The sequence below is a fragment of the Grammomys surdaster genome, unplaced genomic scaffold, assembly GCF_004785775.1.
Source record: "Grammomys surdaster isolate TR1022 unplaced genomic scaffold, NIH_TR_1.0 338, whole genome shotgun sequence".
NCBI lineage: Eukaryota > Metazoa > Chordata > Mammalia > Rodentia > Muridae > Grammomys > Grammomys surdaster.
This window is the reverse complement of record NW_021604757.1, coordinates 2,994,125-3,017,632: the sequence shown is the minus strand read 5'-3', so window position 1 is coordinate 3,017,632 and position 23,508 is coordinate 2,994,125. Positions and strand designations below refer to the sequence as shown.

General features: G+C 46.6%; 1 protein-coding gene across 1 annotated transcript in view; it reads left to right on the top strand.

The window, feature by feature from the left end:
* Lrp4 (LDL receptor related protein 4) overlaps positions 1 to 23,508 on the top strand; it is a 54,554-nt gene that overhangs the window by 20,675 nt on the left and 10,371 nt on the right. Inside the window, 25 exon segments of the mRNA XM_028778568.1 lie at positions 47 to 172; positions 365 to 499; positions 916 to 1,041; positions 1,339 to 1,569; positions 2,280 to 2,436; positions 4,085 to 4,302; positions 4,461 to 4,637; positions 5,035 to 5,157; positions 8,821 to 9,029; positions 9,157 to 9,238; positions 10,107 to 10,212; positions 11,302 to 11,503; positions 12,964 to 13,153; positions 13,243 to 13,374; positions 14,520 to 14,660; positions 14,919 to 15,005; positions 15,111 to 15,282; positions 16,086 to 16,248; positions 16,364 to 16,589; positions 16,872 to 17,175; positions 18,591 to 18,809; positions 18,976 to 19,110; positions 19,857 to 19,965; positions 22,783 to 22,927; positions 23,198 to 23,311. Of these exon segments, the coding sequence (XP_028634401.1) occupies positions 47 to 172; positions 365 to 499; positions 916 to 1,041; positions 1,339 to 1,569; positions 2,280 to 2,436; positions 4,085 to 4,302; positions 4,461 to 4,637; positions 5,035 to 5,157; positions 8,821 to 9,029; positions 9,157 to 9,238; positions 10,107 to 10,212; positions 11,302 to 11,503; positions 12,964 to 13,153; positions 13,243 to 13,374; positions 14,520 to 14,660; positions 14,919 to 15,005; positions 15,111 to 15,282; positions 16,086 to 16,248; positions 16,364 to 16,589; positions 16,872 to 17,175; positions 18,591 to 18,809; positions 18,976 to 19,110; positions 19,857 to 19,965; positions 22,783 to 22,927; positions 23,198 to 23,311 (4,029 nt within the window).

Sequence of the window (23,508 nt, the reverse complement as noted above, 5' to 3'; positions counted from 1 at the left end):
CCTGCCCTGCTATGACCTGGCCCTCCCCTCCTCCCTCTCTTTCTAGGAAGCCCCCAGTGCGCCTCTGACCAGTTCCTGTGTTGGAACGGGCGTTGTATTGGACAGAGGAAGCTGTGCAACGGGGTCAATGACTGCGGTGACAGCAGTGACGAAAGTCCACAGCAGAACTGTCGTGAGTGTCTCTAGTGTGTGGGCCTGGCCCGTGGTTTGTGGCTGAGCCCCACCCATAGGGTTCAAAGGGAGGCCTCCCTTGGGACTCTTGCAGTTTTTGGGAGCTGTTCTTCGTGGTCCAGGTAGAATGCCAAGTTGGCTGGACGGGGGTGGATTCTGGGCTCTGCTCCCAACTCTGGCTTGGCTGGCACAGGGCCCCGGACGGGTGAGGAGAACTGCAATGTTAACAATGGTGGCTGTGCCCAGAAGTGTCAGATGGTGCGAGGGGCAGTGCAGTGTACCTGCCACACAGGCTACCGGCTCACAGAGGATGGGAGAACATGCCAGGGTGAGCTGGGGCCTGCACCGGGGGAGGAGGTGTGTGTGTGGGGGGAGTCAGGATGCTAGGGGGAGCAACATATAGGAAGCTGGGTGACATATCAGATAGGTGTGACCTCGACTCATCATTGCACTAACCCTGGGAAGTGGGGATCATTTCTCTCATTTTGCAGATAGGGAAATGAACGTTCAGAAAGTATAAGTAATTTTACCCAAAGCCACACAGCTAGTAAGCAGTTGGGGTTTGAAATCTGAGACTCCATGACCTCAAAGCCCCAAACCACTTGTTACACAGTTTCCCACCAGGCTGAGGCAGTGGATGGGGATATGGAGATATGACCAAGAAAACAACTGGGTGGCTTAGGAGTGATTTGGCGTGGGAAGACGGCAGTAGGCAGGCTGTGTCACCATGCCTGGTATTCACAGATGTGAATGAATGTGCTGAGGAGGGGTACTGCAGCCAGGGCTGCACAAACAGTGAAGGGGCTTTCCAGTGCTGGTGTGAAGCAGGTTACGAGCTACGACCCGATCGGCGCAGCTGCAAGGCTCTGGGTAAGGAGTGTGGGCACTTGGCTGGGTGGGCTGACCAGACAAAAGCCAGGTGTTAGAGCTGAGGGATTTGCTAAGACATAGATTCATTTTTTTGCAAGTTGCAATCTGGGCACCAAGTGAAAGGCGATTGGGTTGGGATTAGAAAGGATTCTAGTCTTCTAGAACAGATGTCAGCAGCTTGGGACATGCTCTAGTGGGCAAAGAGCCCCAGCTATCAGTTGAGGGCCAGGGGATGCATGTGATGGGTATCCAGCAGCTCTGAAGCCCAGTAAGGTCCTGTTTCTATGCTGTGTCCAGGGCCAGAACCTGTGCTACTGTTTGCCAACCGTATCGACATCCGGCAGGTGCTCCCGCACCGCTCCGAATACACGCTGCTACTGAACAACCTGGAGAACGCCATCGCCCTTGACTTTCATCACCGGCGGGAGCTAGTCTTCTGGTCTGATGTCACCCTGGACCGCATCCTCCGTGCCAACCTTAATGGCAGCAATGTGGAGGAGGTGGTGTCTACTGGGCTAGAAAGCCCAGGTAGGAAAACAAGGCCCTGAGTGGAGAGGGACAGGCCAGTGTTTACAAACTGCACAAAGCAGGATGCCTATTTCCAATGAAATCCTGGGTAGAGTTCTCAGATAGGAACCAACTGTAGAGTTTAAAATGCTGCTCGGTTGGTAGAGTGCTTGCTTAGCATAAACACAAAGCTCTACGTTTGCTCCCCAAGCACTGCATAAAGCAGAGACGATGACGCCTGTAATCTGAAGAGGTAGAGGCAGAAAGATCAGAGTTCAAGGTCATTCCAGTCTAAAGCCAGGCTGAGATACATGAGACCCCCATCTCAACAAACAAAAAGCAATAGTGGGTTTGGTGGCCTCAAGCTATCCTACAAGCAGGTTATTAAGTGACTAGGAAGTTAGAATCCAGGACTGGAGTTAAAACTCAGTAGCATAGCACTTGCCTACCTGTGAAAGGCACTGAGTTCCATCCCCAGCACCTGGGCATCAGGAACTCCAGGTCATCCCCAGCTATATGTAGATGAAGTGCATGACCCCGATCAACTGCTTGACTTCTCTTCCCACTCTGTGGGAAGCTCAGTACCTAGCTCACAGAGATGATGTGTGTTAAATAGTTACAACAAGGTCCAAGCCTCAGAAGCAACTTCTTGTAAGAGTTTGCTCTTGTTTCTGGCATACAGACTACCTAGGGTGAATTCTTAACACTCTTCCCTTTACTCTTCTCACCAGGGGGCCTGGCTGTGGATTGGGTCCATGACAAGCTCTACTGGACTGACTCCGGGACTTCGAGGATTGAGGTGGCTAATCTGGATGGGGCCCACCGGAAGGTGCTGCTGTGGCAGAGCCTGGAGAAGCCCAGGGCCATTGCTTTGCACCCCATGGAAGGGTGAGTAGGTGTCTCAGATTTCCAAGTCCCTCCTGCAGTGGGCAGGGATTGTTCTCAGGCCTCTGGGCCAGGCTTTGTGGGTCATCCTCAGAGCAATGTTGGCAATATAAACTCTGTACCCAGATGCCCTTGCGTCCTGGGTCTGTAGTATGTGGCAGAGGATCCTTGGCTTAATCAGCCCCTCTAATGTTCCTTCCTTTCCCCCTTCCTTCCTTCCTTTCTTCCTTCCTTCCTTCCTTCCTTCCTCCCTCCCTCCCTCCCTCCCTCCCTCCCTTCCTTCCTTCTTTTCTTCCTTTCCTTCTTTTTCTTTTCTTTTTTGGAATGTATGTGAGTATACCCTTCAGACACACCAGAAGAGGACATCAGATCCCATTACAGATGGTTGTGAGCCACCATGTGGTTGCTGTGAATTGAACTCAGGACCTCTGGAAAAGCAGTCAGTGCTTTTAACCGCTGAGTTATCTCTCCAACTCCCCCTTTATTTATTTCTTAATTGGCAAATTAAAAACAAACACATATATAAAACAAACATAAAAATAGACATATTTGAGAGGTGACAGCAGAATGATTGGGAATCCAAGCTCATCTTCAGCTACTGAGACCCTGATCAAAATAAAGATATAACTGCTCCTACAGGTGTCCTAAGGTAAAATAATGAAGCATTTTAAAGGGAATGAAATATACAAATTAGGTAAGTTTGAACCGTGTAGTATTTTTTATTAGCCCATAGAGTGGAGCTAATTAAAAATTATTATTAATTTAAAGCAGCCAGTAGTTGAGGTAATTAATATCATTAATTTGAAATAATTTTAAAAATTAATAGACAAGTCTCCTGCATTGAAGTCTCTTGAAATGGAAATTCTTAGCCTCTGGCTTGTATACATTCCACGCCACCAATTGAGAGGATGACTTGTAAGATCCTGCAATTAGATGCCAATTGTTGGAGAAATATGGTATGTGGGAGAGGGGGCATCCAACACGTGAGGCAGCAGAAGAGACTGAGAAGGAAGAGCCCATGTGTCCCGCGTATACACCGCGCTCGCTCTCGTCGTCTTCACAGGCACGAGGATTGTCGTCTGTTCTGTCCACCTCTCCATTTCTAGTGCCACTTCTACCCATTCCATAGCAGATGCTTAAAAAAGACTCCAGTGAACAAATGCCCTGTCTCACGACACTTCAATCCAGATATTTACAAAATTATCCTATAGAGATGGTGATAGAGCTCTGATAAAACAATTGCCTAGCGTTAGGTTCTGGATTTAATTAATTGGGTTCAGTCTTCAGACACTGAGGAGAAAGAAGCATTTAAAATGAGTAAATTTAAAAAAAAAAAAAAGCATCTTTCAAAGCTGGGCATGGTGACATATGCCTTTAATCCTAGTACTCAGTGAAGCAGGTGGATCTGAGTTGGGGCCAGTCAAGGCTATATAGTGAGACCCTGCCTCAAAGATAGATAGATAGATAGATAGATAGATAGATAGATAGATAGATAGACAATAAACTAACAAACAAATATAAACAAATAAATAAACAAAATGCTTTCCAGGCAAACCGGTGGAATCTGACATGTAAAGCCATCTCTGGTTATTACTCTGGCTGTCGCTCACTGATCCTTCACCATCCGTTTCTTGACTTCCCTTCTTCCTAGAACCATTTATTGGACAGACTGGGGCAACACCCCTCGCATTGAGGCCTCCAGCATGGATGGCTCTGGACGTCGCATCATTGCTGACACTCATCTTTTCTGGCCCAACGGCCTCACCATCGACTATGCTGGACGCCGCATGTACTGGGTGGATGCTAAGCACCACGTCATCGAGAGGGCCAATCTAGATGGGAGTCACCGCAAGGCTGTCATTAGCCAGGGTGAGGTCTTTGATGTGCTGTCTTTCATCTCTCTGCTCCTTCCCCAGTGCTACCCCCAGGAGCCTTGGCAGAGGATGAGATTTGTGTAGCTGCCAGGTCTGGGCTCCGGGGCCATGGCAGGCCATGTCTGGACTAAGGTCTTTTTGGACTGTCTCCAGGCCTCCCACATCCCTTTGCCATCACAGTGTTTGAAGACAGCTTGTATTGGACAGACTGGCACACCAAGAGCATCAATAGTGCCAACAAGTTTACTGGGAAGAATCAGGAGATCATTCGCAACAAGCTCCACTTTCCTATGGACATTCATACCTTGCATCCCCAGCGCCAGCCTGCAGGTAAAAAAAAAAGTCTCATCAAGTGAGCTAGATTTGCCACCGGTGATGTGGCAGCTGGTGCCTCTTGAGAATCTGCCTTGCACTTGTTATAGATACTATTAATTCTAGTCAGGGAAGTCCAGAGCTGGCATTAACATGGGCTACTTGCTCCCTCTGCTGGACATTTTGGGTAGTATCTGGCTTTTCGCTTTCAATATAATGCAAACATTTACAGAAAGACTATCTCTCCTGTGTGTCAGGTACTCATTGTGCTCCCATCTGGAAACAGATGTCAAAATTAATACGACAGAGTTCTTATTTGAAGAGATCCCAGCCCTCCATCCCTTTGACCTGGTGGGGTCTACCTTTGTAAACTCTTCATTTCTCCTGATCATCTTGCTCTGGGCTCTTTGAGCAGGGAAAAACCGCTGTGGGGACAACAATGGAGGTTGCACTCACCTGTGTCTACCCAGTGGCCAGAACTACACCTGTGCCTGCCCCACTGGCTTCCGAAAGATCAACAGCCACGCCTGTGCTCAGAGTAAGTGGGTTTGGGACACCAGCCTCAGAAGAGGTGCCTTGTGAAGACTGTTGGAAGGAATAGTGAAAGGAGTTGGAAGGATTGCTTGTCAGGCAGGGACAGCCAGATTCCTCAAGGAGCCCATGACAGACTTTAGAGACTGAGGGCTTCCAAATCAAAGCTGAGGACCAATAGCCAGTGGTGGTAGCTGGAGACTTAGTGACATCATTCAGTGTACAAACACCTGCAGCAGGGCTTAGCTTTCACCTCACCAGGCAGGATGCCTTCTGTCTAGGCAGAAAGAGGATCCAGTCCCTCTAGAAAGCAGGGCAATGGTTTCCAACTTCTGTACCTTTAGCCTGATCCATAGAAGACTTTGTGTTGTTAGAACAGAGCAACTGGGATCCCAGGTGATGATCTACGACCACCAAGTTAAAGATGATAGGACTCCCTGGTCTCTCCCACAGTCCCTGCTTTGGTTCCTTGGAGCTCCTGCAAGGCAATTTTACCTTGCAAAGTCAGCACACAGGTGACTTTATCTAAGGCTAGTCCAGAGAGGAACTGATCAGGCATAGGACATGACCAGCAATTAATTCAGTATGTATCCTTACTGCTGTATAATCCACTGGCTCTCTTAAATCTAATTAAAATCGAATTTGAGGGGCTAGGGTGTGGTAGTGGTGGTAGTGTCTATCTGTCACCCCAGAGCCGGGTGCGTGTGGAGACAGGCAGAGATCCCTGAAGCTCACAGGCCTGCCAGTCTAGCCAATCAGAACAGTGAGGTTTGGATTCACTGAGAGAACTTGTCTCAAAATGAATAATAATAAGGTGAAGATGTAGAAGAACCTGCCTGACTTCCACATGTACACAATTTCACACACACACACACAATCACACACACACACACAATCACACACATAGAGGCAAGAATCAGATTCTTTGCACCCTTTCCAGACAGTGGGTGGGGAAAACATTCTGAGGTTTCATTCAGATACACACTGAGAACTAGTTTCATACAGTGTGTTTTCTCCTGGGCATTCTTTTTGTTTGCTTTGTTTTGTTTTCTTTTTCTTTTTTTTTTTTTTAAAGATTTATTTATTTTATTGTGAGTACACTGTAGCTGTCTTCAGACACACCAGAAGAGGGCATCAGATCACATTACAGATGGTTGTGAGCCACCATGTGGTTGCTGGGAATTGAACTCAGGACCTCTGGAAGAGCAGTCAGTGCTCTTAACCACTGAGCCATCTCTCCAGCCCTTGTTTTGTTTTCTGAGACAGGGTTTCTCTGGGTAATCCTGGCTGTCCTGGAACTCACTCTGCAGACCAGGCTGACCACAGACTCAGAGCTCCGCCTGCCTCTGCCTCTGCCTCCTGAGTGCTGGGATTGAAGGCGTGACCAACACTGCTAGCCTTCTTGTGCCTATCTACTTCTGTAATTTTAGATGCAAAAATGCTTCCAGGCACATTCTCTCAAAGATTTGTAAAGCTTAGAAGAGGGATTTGGTAAAGTTAGGCAGAAAGCTCCTTCCTGAGTAGAGAAATACATAGGTTTTCATATTTGTGTGTTTTATTGTCTGTGGATTTAATCAACTGTGGATGGAAATTTTAAAATTGTGTCTGTACTAAAGATGTATTACCCTTTAATAAGTTACACTATGTGGCTGTGTGTGCGTATGAGATCAGAGGACAACTTATGAGAGTTTTCTTCTTTAATCCTGTGAGTCCCAGAGATGGGACTCAGATCGCTAGGTGTAGCGGCAGGTGAGCTATCTTGTTGGGATGTATCAGCTCATTTAGTCATTATTGTCTCAGGAATAAATTAGAGTCACTGAAGAGATGGCTCAGCTGCTCTTTCAGAGACTCCAGATTCAGTTTCCATTTTCCACACAGTAGTTCACAACTGCCTGCAACTCTGGTTCCAAGGGCTCTGATGACATTCTCTGGTCTTCAAGGGCTGGAGGCATACACATGGTACACATAAATGCATGCAGGCAAACACTCCTGTTTTTCGAGACAGGGTTTCTCTGTAACCTGTGAACAAGTATAGTTTTGTCTGTCTTGGAACTTGCTCTGTAGACCAGGCTGGTTTTGAATTTAGAGACCTGTCTGCCTCTGCTTTCCAAGTGCTGGGATTAAAGGCTTACATATATAATTCTGAAAAGGGAAAGGATAACTGTATCCTTTCTAATTATATTATATATCCAACCCTTAGTGTCAAGCAAACTTACATTAGGTATATAGATATAGATTACAAGTAATCCAGAGATAACTTAGATCATATAAGATGTACACAGGCTATATGAAAATACTGCCCTGTTTTATATAAGGGCCTGGAGTATCTGTGAATTGAGTATCTGTGGGGGTCTTAGAAACAATTCTCTGAACATAGCTAAGGCTAACTGTACCGGAAAAAAATATTCAGACAAGCCAGAGGAGGCCAGAGGATGGGCTGTTGTGGAGAACAGTGGACAAAGCTCCCTCTGGAACAGGCCTGAGCCCCACTTCTGGTCCACAGCCATTGAACCCTGAGCATGTTCCCCGATCTCTGTTAGCCTCAGATGCTCTTCTGAAAACGGGAGCAAGAATAACATGTACCACAAAGCATTGGTATGAAGACTGACCTTGGTTTTTCTTTTTCCTTTTTTTTTCTTTCTTTTTAGCATACAAAAGAATGAGGCTTTATTATGGCATTTTGCAAACAAAATTTGGTTTTGCTGTTTCTCCTTCTGACTTCTTGCCCATTCCCTGCACAAGAGCCCCCGCCCCCATACCCTTATACTTCTCTTGGCCTCCTTTCTGCTCTGAGGTCACATGCCCTTTGACTCCCCCTTTTCTCAACAGCATTTCCCCCTTGTGATCTCCTATCTAAGTTCATAGCCTATGCCCTCATTCATAGCCACTTACACATGTGTTTAACATTGCCAGTTAGGATCCACATATGAGAAAGAATGTGTTTTCTTGTTTTAACTTTTTGAGTCTGGGTCACCTCACTTAATAATGTAATACATTTCAGGTCCATTCATTGTCTTGTGAGGTTTGTAATTTTATTTTTCTTCATGGCGAGTAAAACGACATTGTGTGTCTATACGAGGCATTCAGCCTTTCTAAACACAAAGCCTAGGGCCTGGCAAGGAAGGAGCTTAGTAAGCAGTCATTATTGGCTAATCTGTGAAGAGAACAGCAGATGGAAGATTCATTCTAGACGATAGAATAGAAGCAGAAACTTTAGCCCCGTAGCATGTCTGTAATCGCAGTACTTAAGAGACTGAGGCAGGAGGATGGAGTTTGAAAAGAACCTGGGTAAGACCCTATCTTAGGGAAGCAAAAACCCAGAAGACCTGAAATAGGATAAAAGTCTCAGAAGTAAACTGAGAGTAGGCAGTGGTCCAGTGACAGCGCTGGAACTGCTCAAGAGAACTCAGAGAGAACGGTTCAAATGAAACTGATAGACACCTAAGCAGTGGGGTAAACTCTGTTCCCACTGGACTGTAAAGTCTGATCCCACGAGGATGGGCTGTGCTGTGCTTCAGGACACCTGCAGTATGAAGAGTAGGGGGCAAAGGGCAGGCAGCAGATCTCAGGAAGTGTGATTGAACCAGGTGTCACACAGGCGAGCATCTGTGTCTGTCACCATTACTGGATTTAGAACATTAAAAGGAGACCCCTTTCGGCCTTTGATCAGGTCTTGACAAGTTCCTGCTTTTTGCCCGAAGGATGGACATCCGTCGGATCAGCTTCGACACAGAGGACCTGTCCGACGATGTCATCCCACTGGCTGACGTGCGCAGTGCTGTGGCCCTTGACTGGGACTCCCGAGATGACCACGTGTACTGGACAGATGTCAGCACTGATACCATCAGCAGGGCCAAGTGGGATGGAACCGGACAGGAGGTAGGGCTGCATAGATCCAGTCCCTCCAGGAGGGGAAGTGTTTTCCCATTCCTTGCAGTTGGTGGAATTTGGGCTCCAGAGTTGCAATGGGAGTCCAGAGAGTGATACAACTTTGCTTCCTGCCCAGGTGGTAGTAGATACCAGTTTGGAGAGCCCTGCTGGCCTGGCAATTGATTGGGTCACCAACAAGCTCTACTGGACAGATGCAGGTATGTATAGAGAGCCATGGCCTGGCTTTCTTGAATCGTCTGAGTATACATATTAGTCTTTAGTACTTATCTAAGTGCAACTTCTTTGTGCTATACTTGGTGCTTGTAAATGTTCTGAGGAATCTTGGACAGCTTATAACCTGTCTTTATTTTTCCATGAATGTCCAGACAAAATAGGCATTTTTCTATGAGTCTTAGTGGGGTAGAGGCTTGGGAGAAAAAAAAAGAATACCCCTAAACTAGTGTTCTTCAAAGTGTTTCTAGAACAACAACATCTGCATGTCCTGGGAAGTTGTCAGAAATTTAAATCCTGGACCCCCGACTTACTCAAAATCTTGAGGAGTTAATTGGAAGAATCTTTAAAGATCTGTTTATGTGTACGTGTGTGCCTGAGTGTGTGTATGTAGACCAGATATGTGCAGGTGCCCATGGAAGCCAGACAAGGTGTCAGATCCCCTGGAACTGGAGTCACAGGCAGTCTTGAGCCTCCCAATGTGGGTGTTGGGAACTGAACCTGGGTTCCTTGCAAGAACAGCAAGCACCCCTGAGCCTTCAATTCAGCTACAGGAATCTATATTTTAATGAGCTCTTCTCATTTTTGTGTGCACTGAGATCTGAGAATCCTTGCCTTGAACCACGGGATGGAGTGGGCTTCCTAGGTTAAGAAACTTGTGCTATTCTAAGGAGTGAAACTAATCACTGCCTTGAAATTTTTTTTCATAGTTTAAGTCACTAAATATCCATTGTGTGTTCACCACAAAAATCCTTGTCAAGCATTTAGCAAATACAGAGCTCCGTGCTAGGCAGGGGTTGGGGGAGAAGGCGTGAACAAACTCGGAATTAATTTTTTTCCCTTATCCCTTGGTAGGTACAGACCGGATCGAAGTGGCTAACACGGACGGCAGCATGAGGACGGTGCTCATCTGGGAGAACCTTGACCGTCCTCGGGACATCGTGGTAGAGCCCATGGGCGGGTATGTGCTGTCCCTTCTCAGCCCCAACTCCCCCAAGAACTGGGTACAAGACGGTATCTGGAGATTAGGGAGAGGGGCCAGCCAGATCTGTGAATGTGCTAAGGGCAGAGAGGGGTATGAAATCGCTGTCTCCTCTCTGGCAAGAGAACCTTTTAAGTTTTTAATTTTCTTTTAAAAGATTTTTTTATTGTTGTTCGCTTATAAAAGCAATTTCATTATTAAAGAATATTAAATTTGTAGAAAGCAAAATTCTTACCTTCAGCATAATCATCGTTAACACTTTAGGACATATTTTCTGAAATATATTTTGCTCTAATTGTCCACAAATATTGGTGGTGGTGGTGGCAATGGCAGTTTGGGTTTTATAAAAGTGATATCATTTTGGAACCAGATAAGTACCTGTAATCCTAGCACGTGGGAGGTGGAAGCAAGAGGATCAGGAATGCAAGGTTATCCTTGGCTACTTAGCAAGTTCAGGACTAGCCTGGGCTATATGAGATCTTATCTCAAAAACCAAACCAAACAAAAACCCCACCCCATCCCCCCAAAAACTATACTTCAGTTTGACTAAATACCCTTCACAGGTTCCTCCCCGGGGTACACAGTCTTGCTCTTCTACAGGTTCCTCACTGGGGTACACAGTCCTGCCGTGCCCTTCTCCAGTCACATAGAATCCTGTGAACTCGCATGTCAGAATTATTTAACCCGTGTAGTCAGGAGAACATGTTTGCTGGGCGTGGTAGTCAGTACACACAGAGTTCAGGCTCTCACTTCCTTCTTCACTCCCAAGGCAGCCTCCTCTGCTACATACTCCTTAAGCCTTGGCCGCTCATCTATCAAGACTCTGGTACCTTTCAATAGTGATGGAGGGTATAAGGCCTTCAGGGACAGCTCTGAGTCCAGACTTGGGGTAACTCTTGCAGCAGAGCCCCTAAAAGCCTTTGAGGACCCTGCATCCTCATCAGTATCTCTTCCATGCTGGATTGACCGCTCGACCTCACATATGCCTCAAAGCAGTCTCAGCGAAGCTCACTGAGACCCGACCCTGGATACTAACTGAAGTCTAAGAACCCCTTTGCTCATCTCCAGGTACATGTATTGGACGGACTGGGGTGCAAGCCCCAAGATTGAACGAGCTGGCATGGATGCCTCCAGCCGACAAGTCATCATCTCTTCGAATCTGACGTGGCCTAACGGATTAGCTATTGACTATGGGTCCCAGCGGCTGTACTGGGCTGATGCCGGCATGAAGACTATTGAATTTGCTGGGCTGGATGGCAGCAAGAGGAAGGTAAAGGTGCCACCAAAGCATCTTCTTCTGCTCTGGAATCCTCTAGGACAGCATTTTCTGGCTGGCAGCTAACAGGAGCTAAGGGGACCCAGAGGTTACGGGACCAGTATGTTACAGGTGCTATTTCTTTAAGAATGGCTCCAGGGGACACAGGGCTGCTGGTTGATGATTCAAGCCTACTAGGAGTTAGGGTGGATTGTGGGCTAGACGTACACAGAGACACACACACACACACACACACACAGAGAGAGAGAGAGAGAGAGAGAAAGAGAGAGAGAGAGAGAGAGAGAGAGAGAGAGTTTCCTTTTATCTTATATGGTAAAATTAAGCTTGGAGATAGCACAGAACTAAAAGTATTAGCCATATAAGCATAAGGACCCGAGTTCAAATCCCAGTGTCCACATAAAATCTGTGCAGAGTAGCATGAGTGTCTGTTATCCTGGGACTTCCAAGGGAAGATGGGAGGCAGAGACACATGAATCCCAGAAGCTCATAAGCCTGCTATCTTGGCATACACAGCAGAAAAACAACGTGAGAGAGACCCTAGTGGAAGCAAAGACGTACACATGAGGTTCTCCTCTGACTTTCACACAGGAACGTGGCGTGTACCCATATAGATATCACACACACTGAAAAACAAACAAAAAAACAGTGTTGACATAATATCACTGTGCAATCCATACCCTTTACGTTCATTTCCAGCTTGAAGAAACTGAAGAGTAATGCCTTTTAATAATTTTAATTTTTTTCTCTTTTATTCCAATATCTAATCCAGAATCACTCATTGCATTTAGTGACCCCACCCCCACCCCAGCCTCCGTAGTCTTGCTATGACAGGGCCTTGCTATGTAGCCCAAGCTGGCCTCAAACTTGGGCAACCCTCCTGTCTGACCCATCTCAGTTCTGGGACTACAGGCCTGAACCAACATGCCCAGCTGACGGTCATTGTCTCTTTATCCTCTAGTCTTGTTTCTTCCTCAGACTTTCTTAACCTTTCTATTTCAAACAAAACTGTTTACTTAGTTTGTGTGCAGTACAGTGCATGTGTGGAGGTCAGAAGACAGCTTGTAGGAGTCGATTCTCTCCTTCCACCATGTGAAGTCCAGAGATTTAACTCAGGTCACTATATTTGGTGGCAAGCACCTTTACCCACTGAACCATCTTGCTGGCCAGTCTTTCCACTTTCAAAACAGAAAAATCCCTTTCTTATGGTATTTATTTTGATTGCTTGGTCAAGGTGGTATTCACTATAAAGTTGCTAATTTTCCTTTTGTGATTTGAGCTAAGATACACTGGAGATATGTAAATGAAATTTTCCAGTAGTCACACAGCACTTAGATAGGTGTTAACACACTCTGGCAGACACGAGCTGAAAGAGACAAGTTCCACATCACAGGAAGTTGCTAAGCTCTTGCCTGATCCCTTAACTGTTTCATGATACAAGTGTTGGGGCCTTCCAGGTACTAATTGGAAGTCAACTCCCCCACCCTTTCGGGCTGACTCTATATGGACAGCGCATCTATTGGACTGACTGGCAGACCAAAAGCATACAAAGTGCTGACCGGCTGACTGGGCTAGACCGGGAGACACTGCAGGAGAACCTGGAGAATCTTATGGACATCCATGTCTTCCACCGCCAGAGGCCTCCAGGTAAGCAGCCATCAACAGCTGCTGGCTTCTCCTTCAGTTTTTTTCTTCCCTAGCTGCTGCCCCATTGACAGCTCCCCCTCCCTATACAGTGACAACACCGTGTGCTGTGGAGAATGGTGGCTGCAGCCATTTGTGTCTCAGGTCCCCAAATCCAAACGGCTTCAGCTGTACCTGCCCCACAGGTATCAACCTGCTGCTTGATGGCAAGACGTGCTCGCCAGGTGAGTCAAAGCATGGCCTGTTTGGGTGGAAAGGGGCTGTCCCTCCTCTGCAGGAATCCTCCGATATGGTCAGAGAATTCGTGGAAGAGTGAGGGTTTTTAGGGGAAGGAGCAGGTAGGCAGGATGGAGACTGGGTCCCATTGTTTCTCATAGTCGTCTTGGATATTAGAGAGACTGTCCTGTCTCAATAGTTTCACCTGTTGCAAAGTTATAATATGATAATTTGTTTAGGACAGGATACTCCTGTTGTAGAAACTTGGTAAAATAAATGTAAAAATGTGTCCTATCTGCAATGCATGGGAACCCTCTCTTCCTTAAATGTGCCACTTTTGTAAGCACAGGACCTGTGTGTCATTCTCATGGGAGGATCCCAGAAGTAGGGCCTGGCTACTCCGGTGTTAGGGATCAAGGTCTCTCCTAAGGCTACTGTGTGGAAGGCTTGGAGGCCAACCGCATAAAGAATCTGAACGTCTCTCAGCTGGTGAATGAAGCTTTCTGGGACCCTTTTACTTCTTTTCTTAAGCTGTGTGTGTGTGTGTGTGTGTGTGTGTGTGTGTGTGTGTGTGTGTGTCTGTCTGTCTGTCTGTCTGTCTGTCTGTCTGTCAGAGGATAGCATGAGGTAGTCTGTTTTCTCCTTCCATCATATGGGTCCTGGAGACTGAATTCAGGCCATCAGGCTAGTAGCAAACACCTTCACCCACTGAGTCATCTTGCCACACCTCCTTCCATAGAATAAATGAAGAGGTGAGCCGGGCAGGGTGGTATACAACCGTAATCCCAGCACTTGGGAGAACTAGGAGTTGAAGACTCTCTTCATCCTCAAGTGAGGTCAAGGCCAGCCTAGGCCATATGAGGCCCCTTTTTCAAGCTCTCCTAATACCCAAAAAGGAAGCACCACTTATACATATGTGTGAAGTCTAATGCTCAGTGTTTTATGTATGTACACGATTTCTTTTCATTCTTGTACTTGTCCTTTTAATATCCCCATCGTACAGAACAGGTTTAACTAATTTCAGTCATTTGCCTAGGCTCATACCGCTAAACCACTAGTATCAGGCCTTGGGCTTCAGTCTGCCTGCCTCCACATCTTCTTAGTGTCTCTGCTAGAGTGACTGTCCTCCCTCCTTCTCTCTCTACCTGGGCAGGCATGAATAGTTTCCTCATCTTCGCCAGGAGGATTGATGTTCGCATGGTCTCCTTGGACATCCCTTATTTTGCTGATGTGGTGGTACCCATCAACATGACCATGAAGAACACCATTGCCATTGGAGTGGACCCACTGGAAGGTCTGTGTGACTCTTGTTCTCATCTGTATTTCTGTGCCCAATCAAAAGCCATCACTATCCTTTCTTTCTCCACCTTTGCCTTCTGTTCTTGCTTGTCTTTGCCAAGAGCTGCCCTGCTATGACATCCCCCTACCTGCATCCATTTCCCCTGTTAGGGTCTCTAGGGTTCTGACTGCCCTGGTGTCTCAGGCTCTGAATCAGTTGTGGGTGCTGCTGTGGGCAGGCAGGACCTGGGCTGAGTCAAGCCTTCTTTCTCAGGAAAAGTGTACTGGTCTGACAGCACACTGCACAGGATCAGCCGTGCCAGCCTGGATGGCTCACAGCATGAGGACATCATCACCACAGGTGAGCCTTCCTCCTAACCCAAGGGCCACCTGTCTGGCTAAAGAGCTGGGAAATATCCCATCTGCCTTAAGGCAGGAGTCAGTGTGCTCTTCCGACATCCTGCAGGTCTGCAGACCACAGATGGACTTGCAGTGGATGCCATCGGCCGGAAAGTATACTGGACAGACACGGGAACGAATCGGATTGAAGTTGGCAACCTGGATGGGTCTATGCGGAAAGTATTGGTGTGGCAGAACCTTGACAGTCCCCGGGCCATTGTACTATACCATGAAATGGGGTGAGAGCTGACTTTATCACTCTGGGTAGCTGACTGGGTCAAGTTTAGCCGAGACTATGGATAGGTGAAGGTGCACAGTGGGACTTGTGTTCCAGGAGCATTGTGAACTCTGGAGGTCACAGAGACTAATCCCTGAGACTGGACTGTTCCACTCCCTTGCAGCTTCTTTCATTGTGTCAGCGTCATGAACAGCGTTAAAGTGTGAGCCTTGCCATCAGGAAACAGGATTAGAGGACTGGGGAGATCCATCACTTAGTAAAGTGCTTGCTACACAAGCATGAAGACCTGAGTTTGGTCCCAGTACCCAAATAAAAAGCTAGGTACAGTGATATGTGCCTATGATCTAGTACTGGAGAGGCAGAAACAGGAGGAGCCCTGGAGCTTGCCAGCCAGCAAGGCTTGCTGAACCTGTGGGCTCTAGGTTCATTGAAAGATCCTATGTTAAGAAAAAAATAAAGTAGAAAGTGAGCTAGGACCATCCACCTCTGGCCTCAAGCCTCACGTGCACACACACGGGCATCCAAAAGGGCACACACAGAGAGACCAAGATTAAATTCTTTCATGTGTATTAGCTTCCTCACTTTGGATCTCATGTTTAAAATCTCTGATTCTTATCAGCGTTCTCCTGTCAAGCAAGGGTGACAGTAAAGATGCACACCTTGTCACCCACCCTTGCGAGGATGAGATAGTGTTTGTGAAGTGTTTGGCGTACCGTAGGAATGCACAGTATGTTCGACATGCTGCAGGTATTTGCAGACTATGGGAGCTATTAGATTAGCCAGCTGCTTTACTTCCTCCATCAGGTTCATGTACTGGACAGACTGGGGGGAGAATGCCAAATTAGAGCGTTCTGGAATGGATGGTTCAGACCGTACTGTGCTCATCAACAACAACCTAGGGTGGCCTAATGGACTGACTGTGGACAAGACCAGCTCCCAACTGCTGTGGGCTGACGCCCATACTGAGGTAAGAGCTCTACCCTGGCTTCCCAGAAGCCTGGGAAAATGGAAGAGAACTATTCAGGATCTTCAGTGAAGGCCCCGGTGAACTAATAGCCACCTCCCCACAATCTCCTCCACAGAGAATTGAGGTGGCTGACCTGAATGGTGCCAATCGGCATACACTGGTATCACCAGTCCAGCACCCGTATGGCCTCACTCTACTTGACTCCTATATCTACTGGACTGACTGGCAGACCCGTAGCATCCACCGGGCCGACAAGAATACTGGCAGCAATGTCATCCTTGTGAGGTCCAACCTGCCAGGCCTCATGGACATCCAAGCTGTTGACCGGGCACAGCCACTGGGTGAGAAGATCTTAGGATTCTTGAGTCAGGGGCCCTGGATTTCTGAGGCTATCACAACAGCAGAATATAGCCAGGGCACAGAGTTACTTACAATCAAAAAGACTTCCTGAACTCCACTTCCGGGATAAGTTTTTTTGTCCCTCTAGGTATGGCTGGCACCACAGGTCTATGATGCTACTTCCAAAGAGGTCCTTTATAAGAGTCTACTAGCCTCCCAGGCTGGGTGTGGAAGCTCTTGACTCCCAGGCTGGGTGTGAACACTTGATGCTTTTCTCTTACCAGGTTTTAATAAGTGTGGCTCGAGAAATGGTGGTTGCTCCCACCTCTGTTTACCTCGGCCTTCTGGTTTCTCCTGTGCCTGCCCCACTGGCATTCAGCTGAAGGGAGATGGGAAGACCTGTGACCCTTCGCCAGAGACCTACCTGCTCTTCTCTAGCCGAGGCTCCATTCGCCGTATCTCACTGGACACCGATGACCACACAGACGTGCATGTTCCTGTTCCTGGGCTCAACAATGTCATCTCCTTAGACTATGACAGTCTGGATGGAAAGGTCTATTACACAGATGTGTTCCTGGATGTTATCAGGTATGAGTGGCACTGGAACCAGCCAGGGGGGACATAGACCTGATCCTGAGCAGTCATGTGTGAGATGACACTCTCTGTTGACAAATAAGTGGACTGGAAGGCTTGGCCGTTTAGATGTGGAGTTAGATTTCTGAGCACTCCACAGCGGCCCACACTTCTGTTGCTCGTTTGCTGGTTTGGTGACTGTAAAGCTACTCAGGAGCCTGAGATTGGAAGATCGCTAGTTAGAGGTGAACAAGGGCAAGATCCCGTCCCAAAAAATTAAGAGCAGCGCTGGTTATGGTGGTACCCCACCTATAATCTCAGCACTCAAGAGGCCAAGGCAGGAAGGCAGTGAGTTGAAGATCAGCCTGGACAATGTACCAACCTCCTGTCTCAAAAACAATAAACAGGATGCAGCTCAGAGTACTTGTGAAGTATGCACAGAACACTAGGCTTGAGTCTCAGCACTGCCTGAAGTGGGCACTTGAGACAGAAAGATCACAAGTTCAAGGCCATCTTTGGCTATATATTGAGCTAGCTCAAGGCCTAGGCTGTATGAGACTCCATCTCAAAAATATATATATGTGATACTTATATATCCCAGAAACATGGTATATTAAACAAACAAATATGATGCCAAGATGGGAACCTAGAGCTTCCACACTTAGTATTAGGTCCTGAGGTTACTCTAAGAATCCTCTAAGGCAGGCTGGTGAAAAGTTGGAATCTATATTGCAGTATAGGAACCTTAGCCCAACATTAAGTTTTAATGTTTAACCAGTATATTTTGAGTGACTTTTTTTGCTATTATTTTTATTGTTCTTTATATTTCTTATTTCAACACAACTCAAGAATATGATGTCATGCCAATACAAGAAACTCACCATAGCAGAAATGCTTAGATGGCATATAGAAATCTTTGCCTTTGTTCTTCTGAGGGTGTATTCAGATCTCATGTGGTGTGTACAATTTAGAGAAATTCCCCAGGTGACTATGATGTGATCCTTGTCCCTGATGCATTAGTCTCTGTTTAAAAGCACAGATTGGTTTTAGCAAACCTTTCCTTTGAATCTTTACTTTCCATTGTTCTAGAGACTGAACAGGGCCAGTGTTCTACCACTGAACTACACTCTCAGACCCAATCTACCTGTTTCAGAGTCACCCCAGGTAGCAATCTTTGTGTCCTCACAGGATATATTAAGAATAATTTAATTTGTCCTATGGCATGACTTGTATCCAAACCCTCTGCTACTTTCACTTTGCAGGAAACACTCTTAAGAATTCACTCTCTCATTCATTCTGCCTGTATTGAGCACCTACCATGCCGGGTACTGAGGAACATACTGTATCTGTCTCTATAGAACTTATAGTGAGATTCAGGGTATGGTTTCTGGATAGTCTGGTTACTCAAACAACCTTGCATTGTCCCCAAGGAGAGCAGACCTGAATGGCAGCAATATGGAGACTGTTATTGGGCATGGGCTGAAGACCACTGATGGGCTGGCAGTGGACTGGGTTGCCAGAAACCTGTACTGGACAGATACAGGCCGAAATACCATCGAAGCATCTCGGCTAGATGGTTCCAGTCGCAAAGTGCTAATCAACAACAGTCTAGACGAGCCCCGGGCCATTGCTGTTTTCCCTAGAAAGGGGTAAGTTCAAGTCTAGCGGGAAAGAGATCCGGGCTAGAAGGGAGTGGTAGAAAAGCAGCTCCCAGAAGGTGCTTATAGATTATTGGATTGGTGTAGGTACTATATTCTGCCAACTTCTTCGCACCATCTCCTCATGCTTTGTGACAGTGGCGCTATTGTATCTTAGGTACCTCTTCTGGACAGACTGGGGCCACATTGCCAAAATTGAACGGGCAAACCTGGATGGTTCTGAGAGGAAGGTCCTCATCAACACAGACCTAGGCTGGCCCAATGGCCTTACCTTGGACTACGATACTCGCAGGTGAGGACCCTGTCCCAAACAGCCTCCTGGAAATGGAGGGTGGGCCAGGGAGAGGACACAGATTGACGGGGGGGGGGGGGGAAGATGAAAAACCCCTGGACAGACAAGGAAGAGGAAACAACGAGAAGGATAAGTCAGCACGGGGCTTGCTGAATCCAGCCCTGGGCCTTCAGCTGGCTTTGGTCTCTTTGGGTTACAAGTTCTGAGGACCATTAGTAGACAGAACGTGTCCTATTTTCCACATCATTTAGGGTCTTAGATTTGAGGTTTACCTGTGGAAACAATAGTTGCTGGGATTAAGCAATTTCTCCTCTAGATTAGGAAAAAAATAAATGGGAAAGGAGGGTGACTTTCCCCTCCCCCCCCAAGGGGAAAAGAATTTAGGTCAGGTCACCTGGAGAGTTGGTAGGGAGACCTCTTCTTTTAACCTTGGTTAAATCCACATGACCTGAGCCCGTTCTGAAGACCATTTATAAAACTTTGGGCTTAGATTTCTGGATAGGATCCAAAGGGTGATCAAGTTGTGAAGGAAAAGGCTGTGGGTGGTCTTAGGTTCTCTGTGTCTCCACAGAGCAGCTCCACCTCCCTGATAATGAGTTACATTTCATTCTTTAGCTGTAGGGCTCATGAAGTCCCCTCATCAGGAGTGTTTCCTGACTGCCCGGCACCTGCCAGTTCAGCTCGGGAGGAACAGGAAGTTCCTTATGGGGAAGAACCATCTGTTCTCCTTCTCTTTCTCTTGGCAGGATCTACTGGGTAGATGCACACCTGGATCGGATCGAGAGTGCTGACCTCAATGGGAAGCTGAGGCAGGTCTTGGTCAGCCACGTATCCCACCCCTTTGCCCTCACACAGGTACTGGCTCAGGAGAGAGGTAACTAGACCTCCCTGACTAGGGTGTTTCCTGGGGATTCTAAGCCACTAAGTACTCTGCTATCCTGGCTCAGCACTTCTAAGTTCTATTAGGCCTGGCTCTCAAACAGAGGTTATGGAGCTTGTTAGAACATAAGTGCCAGGGCCTTGGCCATAGAGAAGTTGCTTTGTGATGACTGAGCCCAGGAACATGGAATTTTGATAAGTTCCTCATTTGAATCTACTGCTGTGCTTTTAGCTAACTTAGTTAAAGTTGGTCAGAGTGGCTAAAGGCGAGAGGTTTGAGGTGGCCAGCTATTTGGTGTTTGCATGCCTTCACAATGAGCCTGAAGCCTACCTTGGTAACTAACAGGACACAGAACGTCTGTAGGCTGTAGTTACCTATAAAACAAGTTGGTTTAATAATAGCATCCACTTGAAGTATGCACTAGTGTCAGCCTGGGACGTGGCATTCTGTAAACACTAGATGCACTGTATTAATTGCTTACTGACAAGAACAAATTAAGGAAGTTTTGTAGGGATGATATTTAGAAAACAGGGCCCAGTCCTGCTCGTTCCCGGCTCCTTGGCTCTGACCAGGGCTCCGACTAGCTAGATGCGCAGGCCTTGGCACCCACGTTTATTCTGGCTCACAGTTCAAAGATTCAGTCCATCATAACAGGGAAGACATGATGGCAGGAGCAGGAGGCAGCCGTTCACAGTGTACCTGTCGTCGGGAGACAAACATTGGTGGGTGCTGTGCCCGGCTACCTCTCTCCTTTTATCCAGCCCAAGACCCCCGTCTGCTCACAGTTAGAGTGAGTCTTCCCACCGTAATTAACTTACTCTAGCAACCTCGCTGGCATGCCTTGAAGTTTGTTTCCATGATGATCTAAATCCCATCAGTTTAACAATCACAATTAACCATCAAGTTGGGTGAGGTGACTTATGGATCACTGAGTTCAAAGTCAAGCTGGTCTGTGCTAGCAGAGAATCCTTAATAAGACTCTGTCTCAAATCAAAACAGAGATTAACTACCCATCACATGGAACTAGTTCAATTATTCTTAGCCTTATTTGGGATAGTTCAACACAACAGGTAACCTGAGGAACTATGTGGTGGCACATGGTTGTAATTCCAGCAATTAGGAGGTAGAGGCAGAAGGATTCAAGGCTATCCTCAACTACATAGCTAGTTTGATACTAGCCTATATGAGACCATATCTCAGAGAGAGAGAGAGAGAGAGAGAGAGAGAGAGAGAGAGAGAGAGAGAGAGGAAAAAGAAAAGAAGAGAAAAAGAAAAGAAGTTGGGATAATATAATGAACACTGAGTTTAAAACAGATTCTCAGACACTTAAAAGTTCTCCATGCTTGACAAACATCTTTTTTTTTTTTTTAATGCTGGGGATTGTACCTGTAGCACTCTGACACAAAACTACATCCCCAACCCTGTACTGTGTATTTGATGTTTACCCACCAAAAAGGGTTTGTCTGAATTTACCTGGCAATAGGCTAACACTGAATATATTTTCTCAATCTACAAATGTAAATGTCTTCCAGAATTTCTAACATTCTACCACTGAGGGGAAAGAGAATAGTACTTCCATTTCCTCTCTCACCCTTGGCTGAGAACGTCACGTCCAGTGCATTGTCAGAAAGCTGTCCATGTAAATGAGCAGAGGGTTTGAGTCAGGAGTTTGAACAAAAAGACCCATACAGCAAAGGCTGAAATGAATTCTGGATTCCTATTTGCTGGGTAGTGAGTTATTCGCTCATTTGACTGAGGACTGACTGTGGGTGCTGCAGACTTGGAGATGAACCAAGCACATCCTTTTTATTTTATTTTATTTCTTAAAAATATTTATTTATTTTATGTATATGAATATACTGTAGCTGTCTTCAGACCCACCAGAAGAGGGCAGCAGACCCCATTACAGATCGCTGTGAGCCACCATGTGGTTGCTGGGATTTGAACTTGGGAGCTTGGAAGAACAGCTAGTGCTCTTAACAGCTGAGCCATCTCTCCAGCCTGCACATTCATTTTTATTATTATTATTATTATTATTATTATTTATTTAAAATTTTAATTTTTAAAAACTTTATTGGCTCTTTGTGAATTTCACTTCATGCACCCCAATCCCACTCGTCTCCCCATCTCCTCGTACCTGCCCTCTACTCTTGCAACCTCTCCCACAAAAGAGGAAAAAAAATCTGTAGTGTATCACAGCCACTGGAGGCATGTGGCTGTAACTCTAGCACTTAGGAGGAAGAGGCAATAGGTTATTGAGTGTGAGGCCTACCTGAGCTACACAGTAAGTTCCAGGCTAACTTGGGCTACATAGCAAGACTGTTTCAAAATAAATAAATAAATTAAAAAATAGCTAGGCATTGTGAGGTGTGTCTACAATTCTATCACTAGGAGTTCAGAACCACTCTCAACTACATAGTAAATTCAAGACCAGTCTAGGCTACATGAGAGCTCAATAAACAAAAACAAAGAATATAAACAATCAATCAAACAAAACAATGACAATGACAACAAGTAAGAGTAGGGCAGAATGGATAGAAATACAAACAAGTTACTACCGGGTTTCAAAACTGCATGTGTAAGTAGCTGCGTGGTGCAGAACAACATGGAGAAGTTCATTGATGTGCTCTGAGTCTGGAGTGATTTCCTGAGTGCTATCTGGGGGTGCATAGCATTCATTTAGAAAATCAGTCACAGAAGGCATTTCAGCAGTGGGATAGCACACACTGAGGCACAGAAGTGGCACTGAGGTCTGACTGCTGAATACTTCTTTTGGATTTCTTATCGAGTAGCAAGACAGGTGGATCTACTGGACAGACTGGCAGACCAAATCCATCCAGCGTGTTGACAAGTACTCAGGCCGCAACAAGGAGACAGTGCTGGCCAATGTGGAGGGACTGATGGATATCATTGTGGTGTCCCCTCAGCGGCAGACAGGTGAGCCATTAGGAACTGAGCCCCTTTCCTCACAGTTGAGGAAAAGGGACTGGCTCTGGTCATCCCAAGGGATGTTAGTGACCAACATAATTAGAGCCATAAAGAAAACCTTTGGGCTCGTGTTTCAATGTTTTTAGACCTTTGCTCCTTTGTGATCATCCCTTCCTGCCCTATTGTCCTGGGATAGCCCCAGATTTCCTCCCTTTTGAGAAGTGTGAGACTGGGAGACCCTATTCTGTCTTAGACCAGACACCTCTGCTTTGCCTCCAGGGACCAATGCCTGTGGTGTGAACAATGGTGGCTGTACCCACCTGTGCTTTGCCAGAGCCTCTGACTTTGTGTGTGCCTGTCCCGATGAGCCAGACAGTCATCCCTGCTCCCTTGGTGAGTTGGATAGATTAGCTTCTTGAGACAACAGAGCCCTTGAGAAGGGAGGGGCTGGCAACCTCAACGGTGTGCTTTTAGGGGACATCATAGTGGCATAATGGAAATGAACAGTATACTTGGGCTTCATGATGCTCGGGCCTGGCTTTGTCTAGCCTCTGGCATTTCTTAGAACATAAGTCTAGACTCCCGATGTC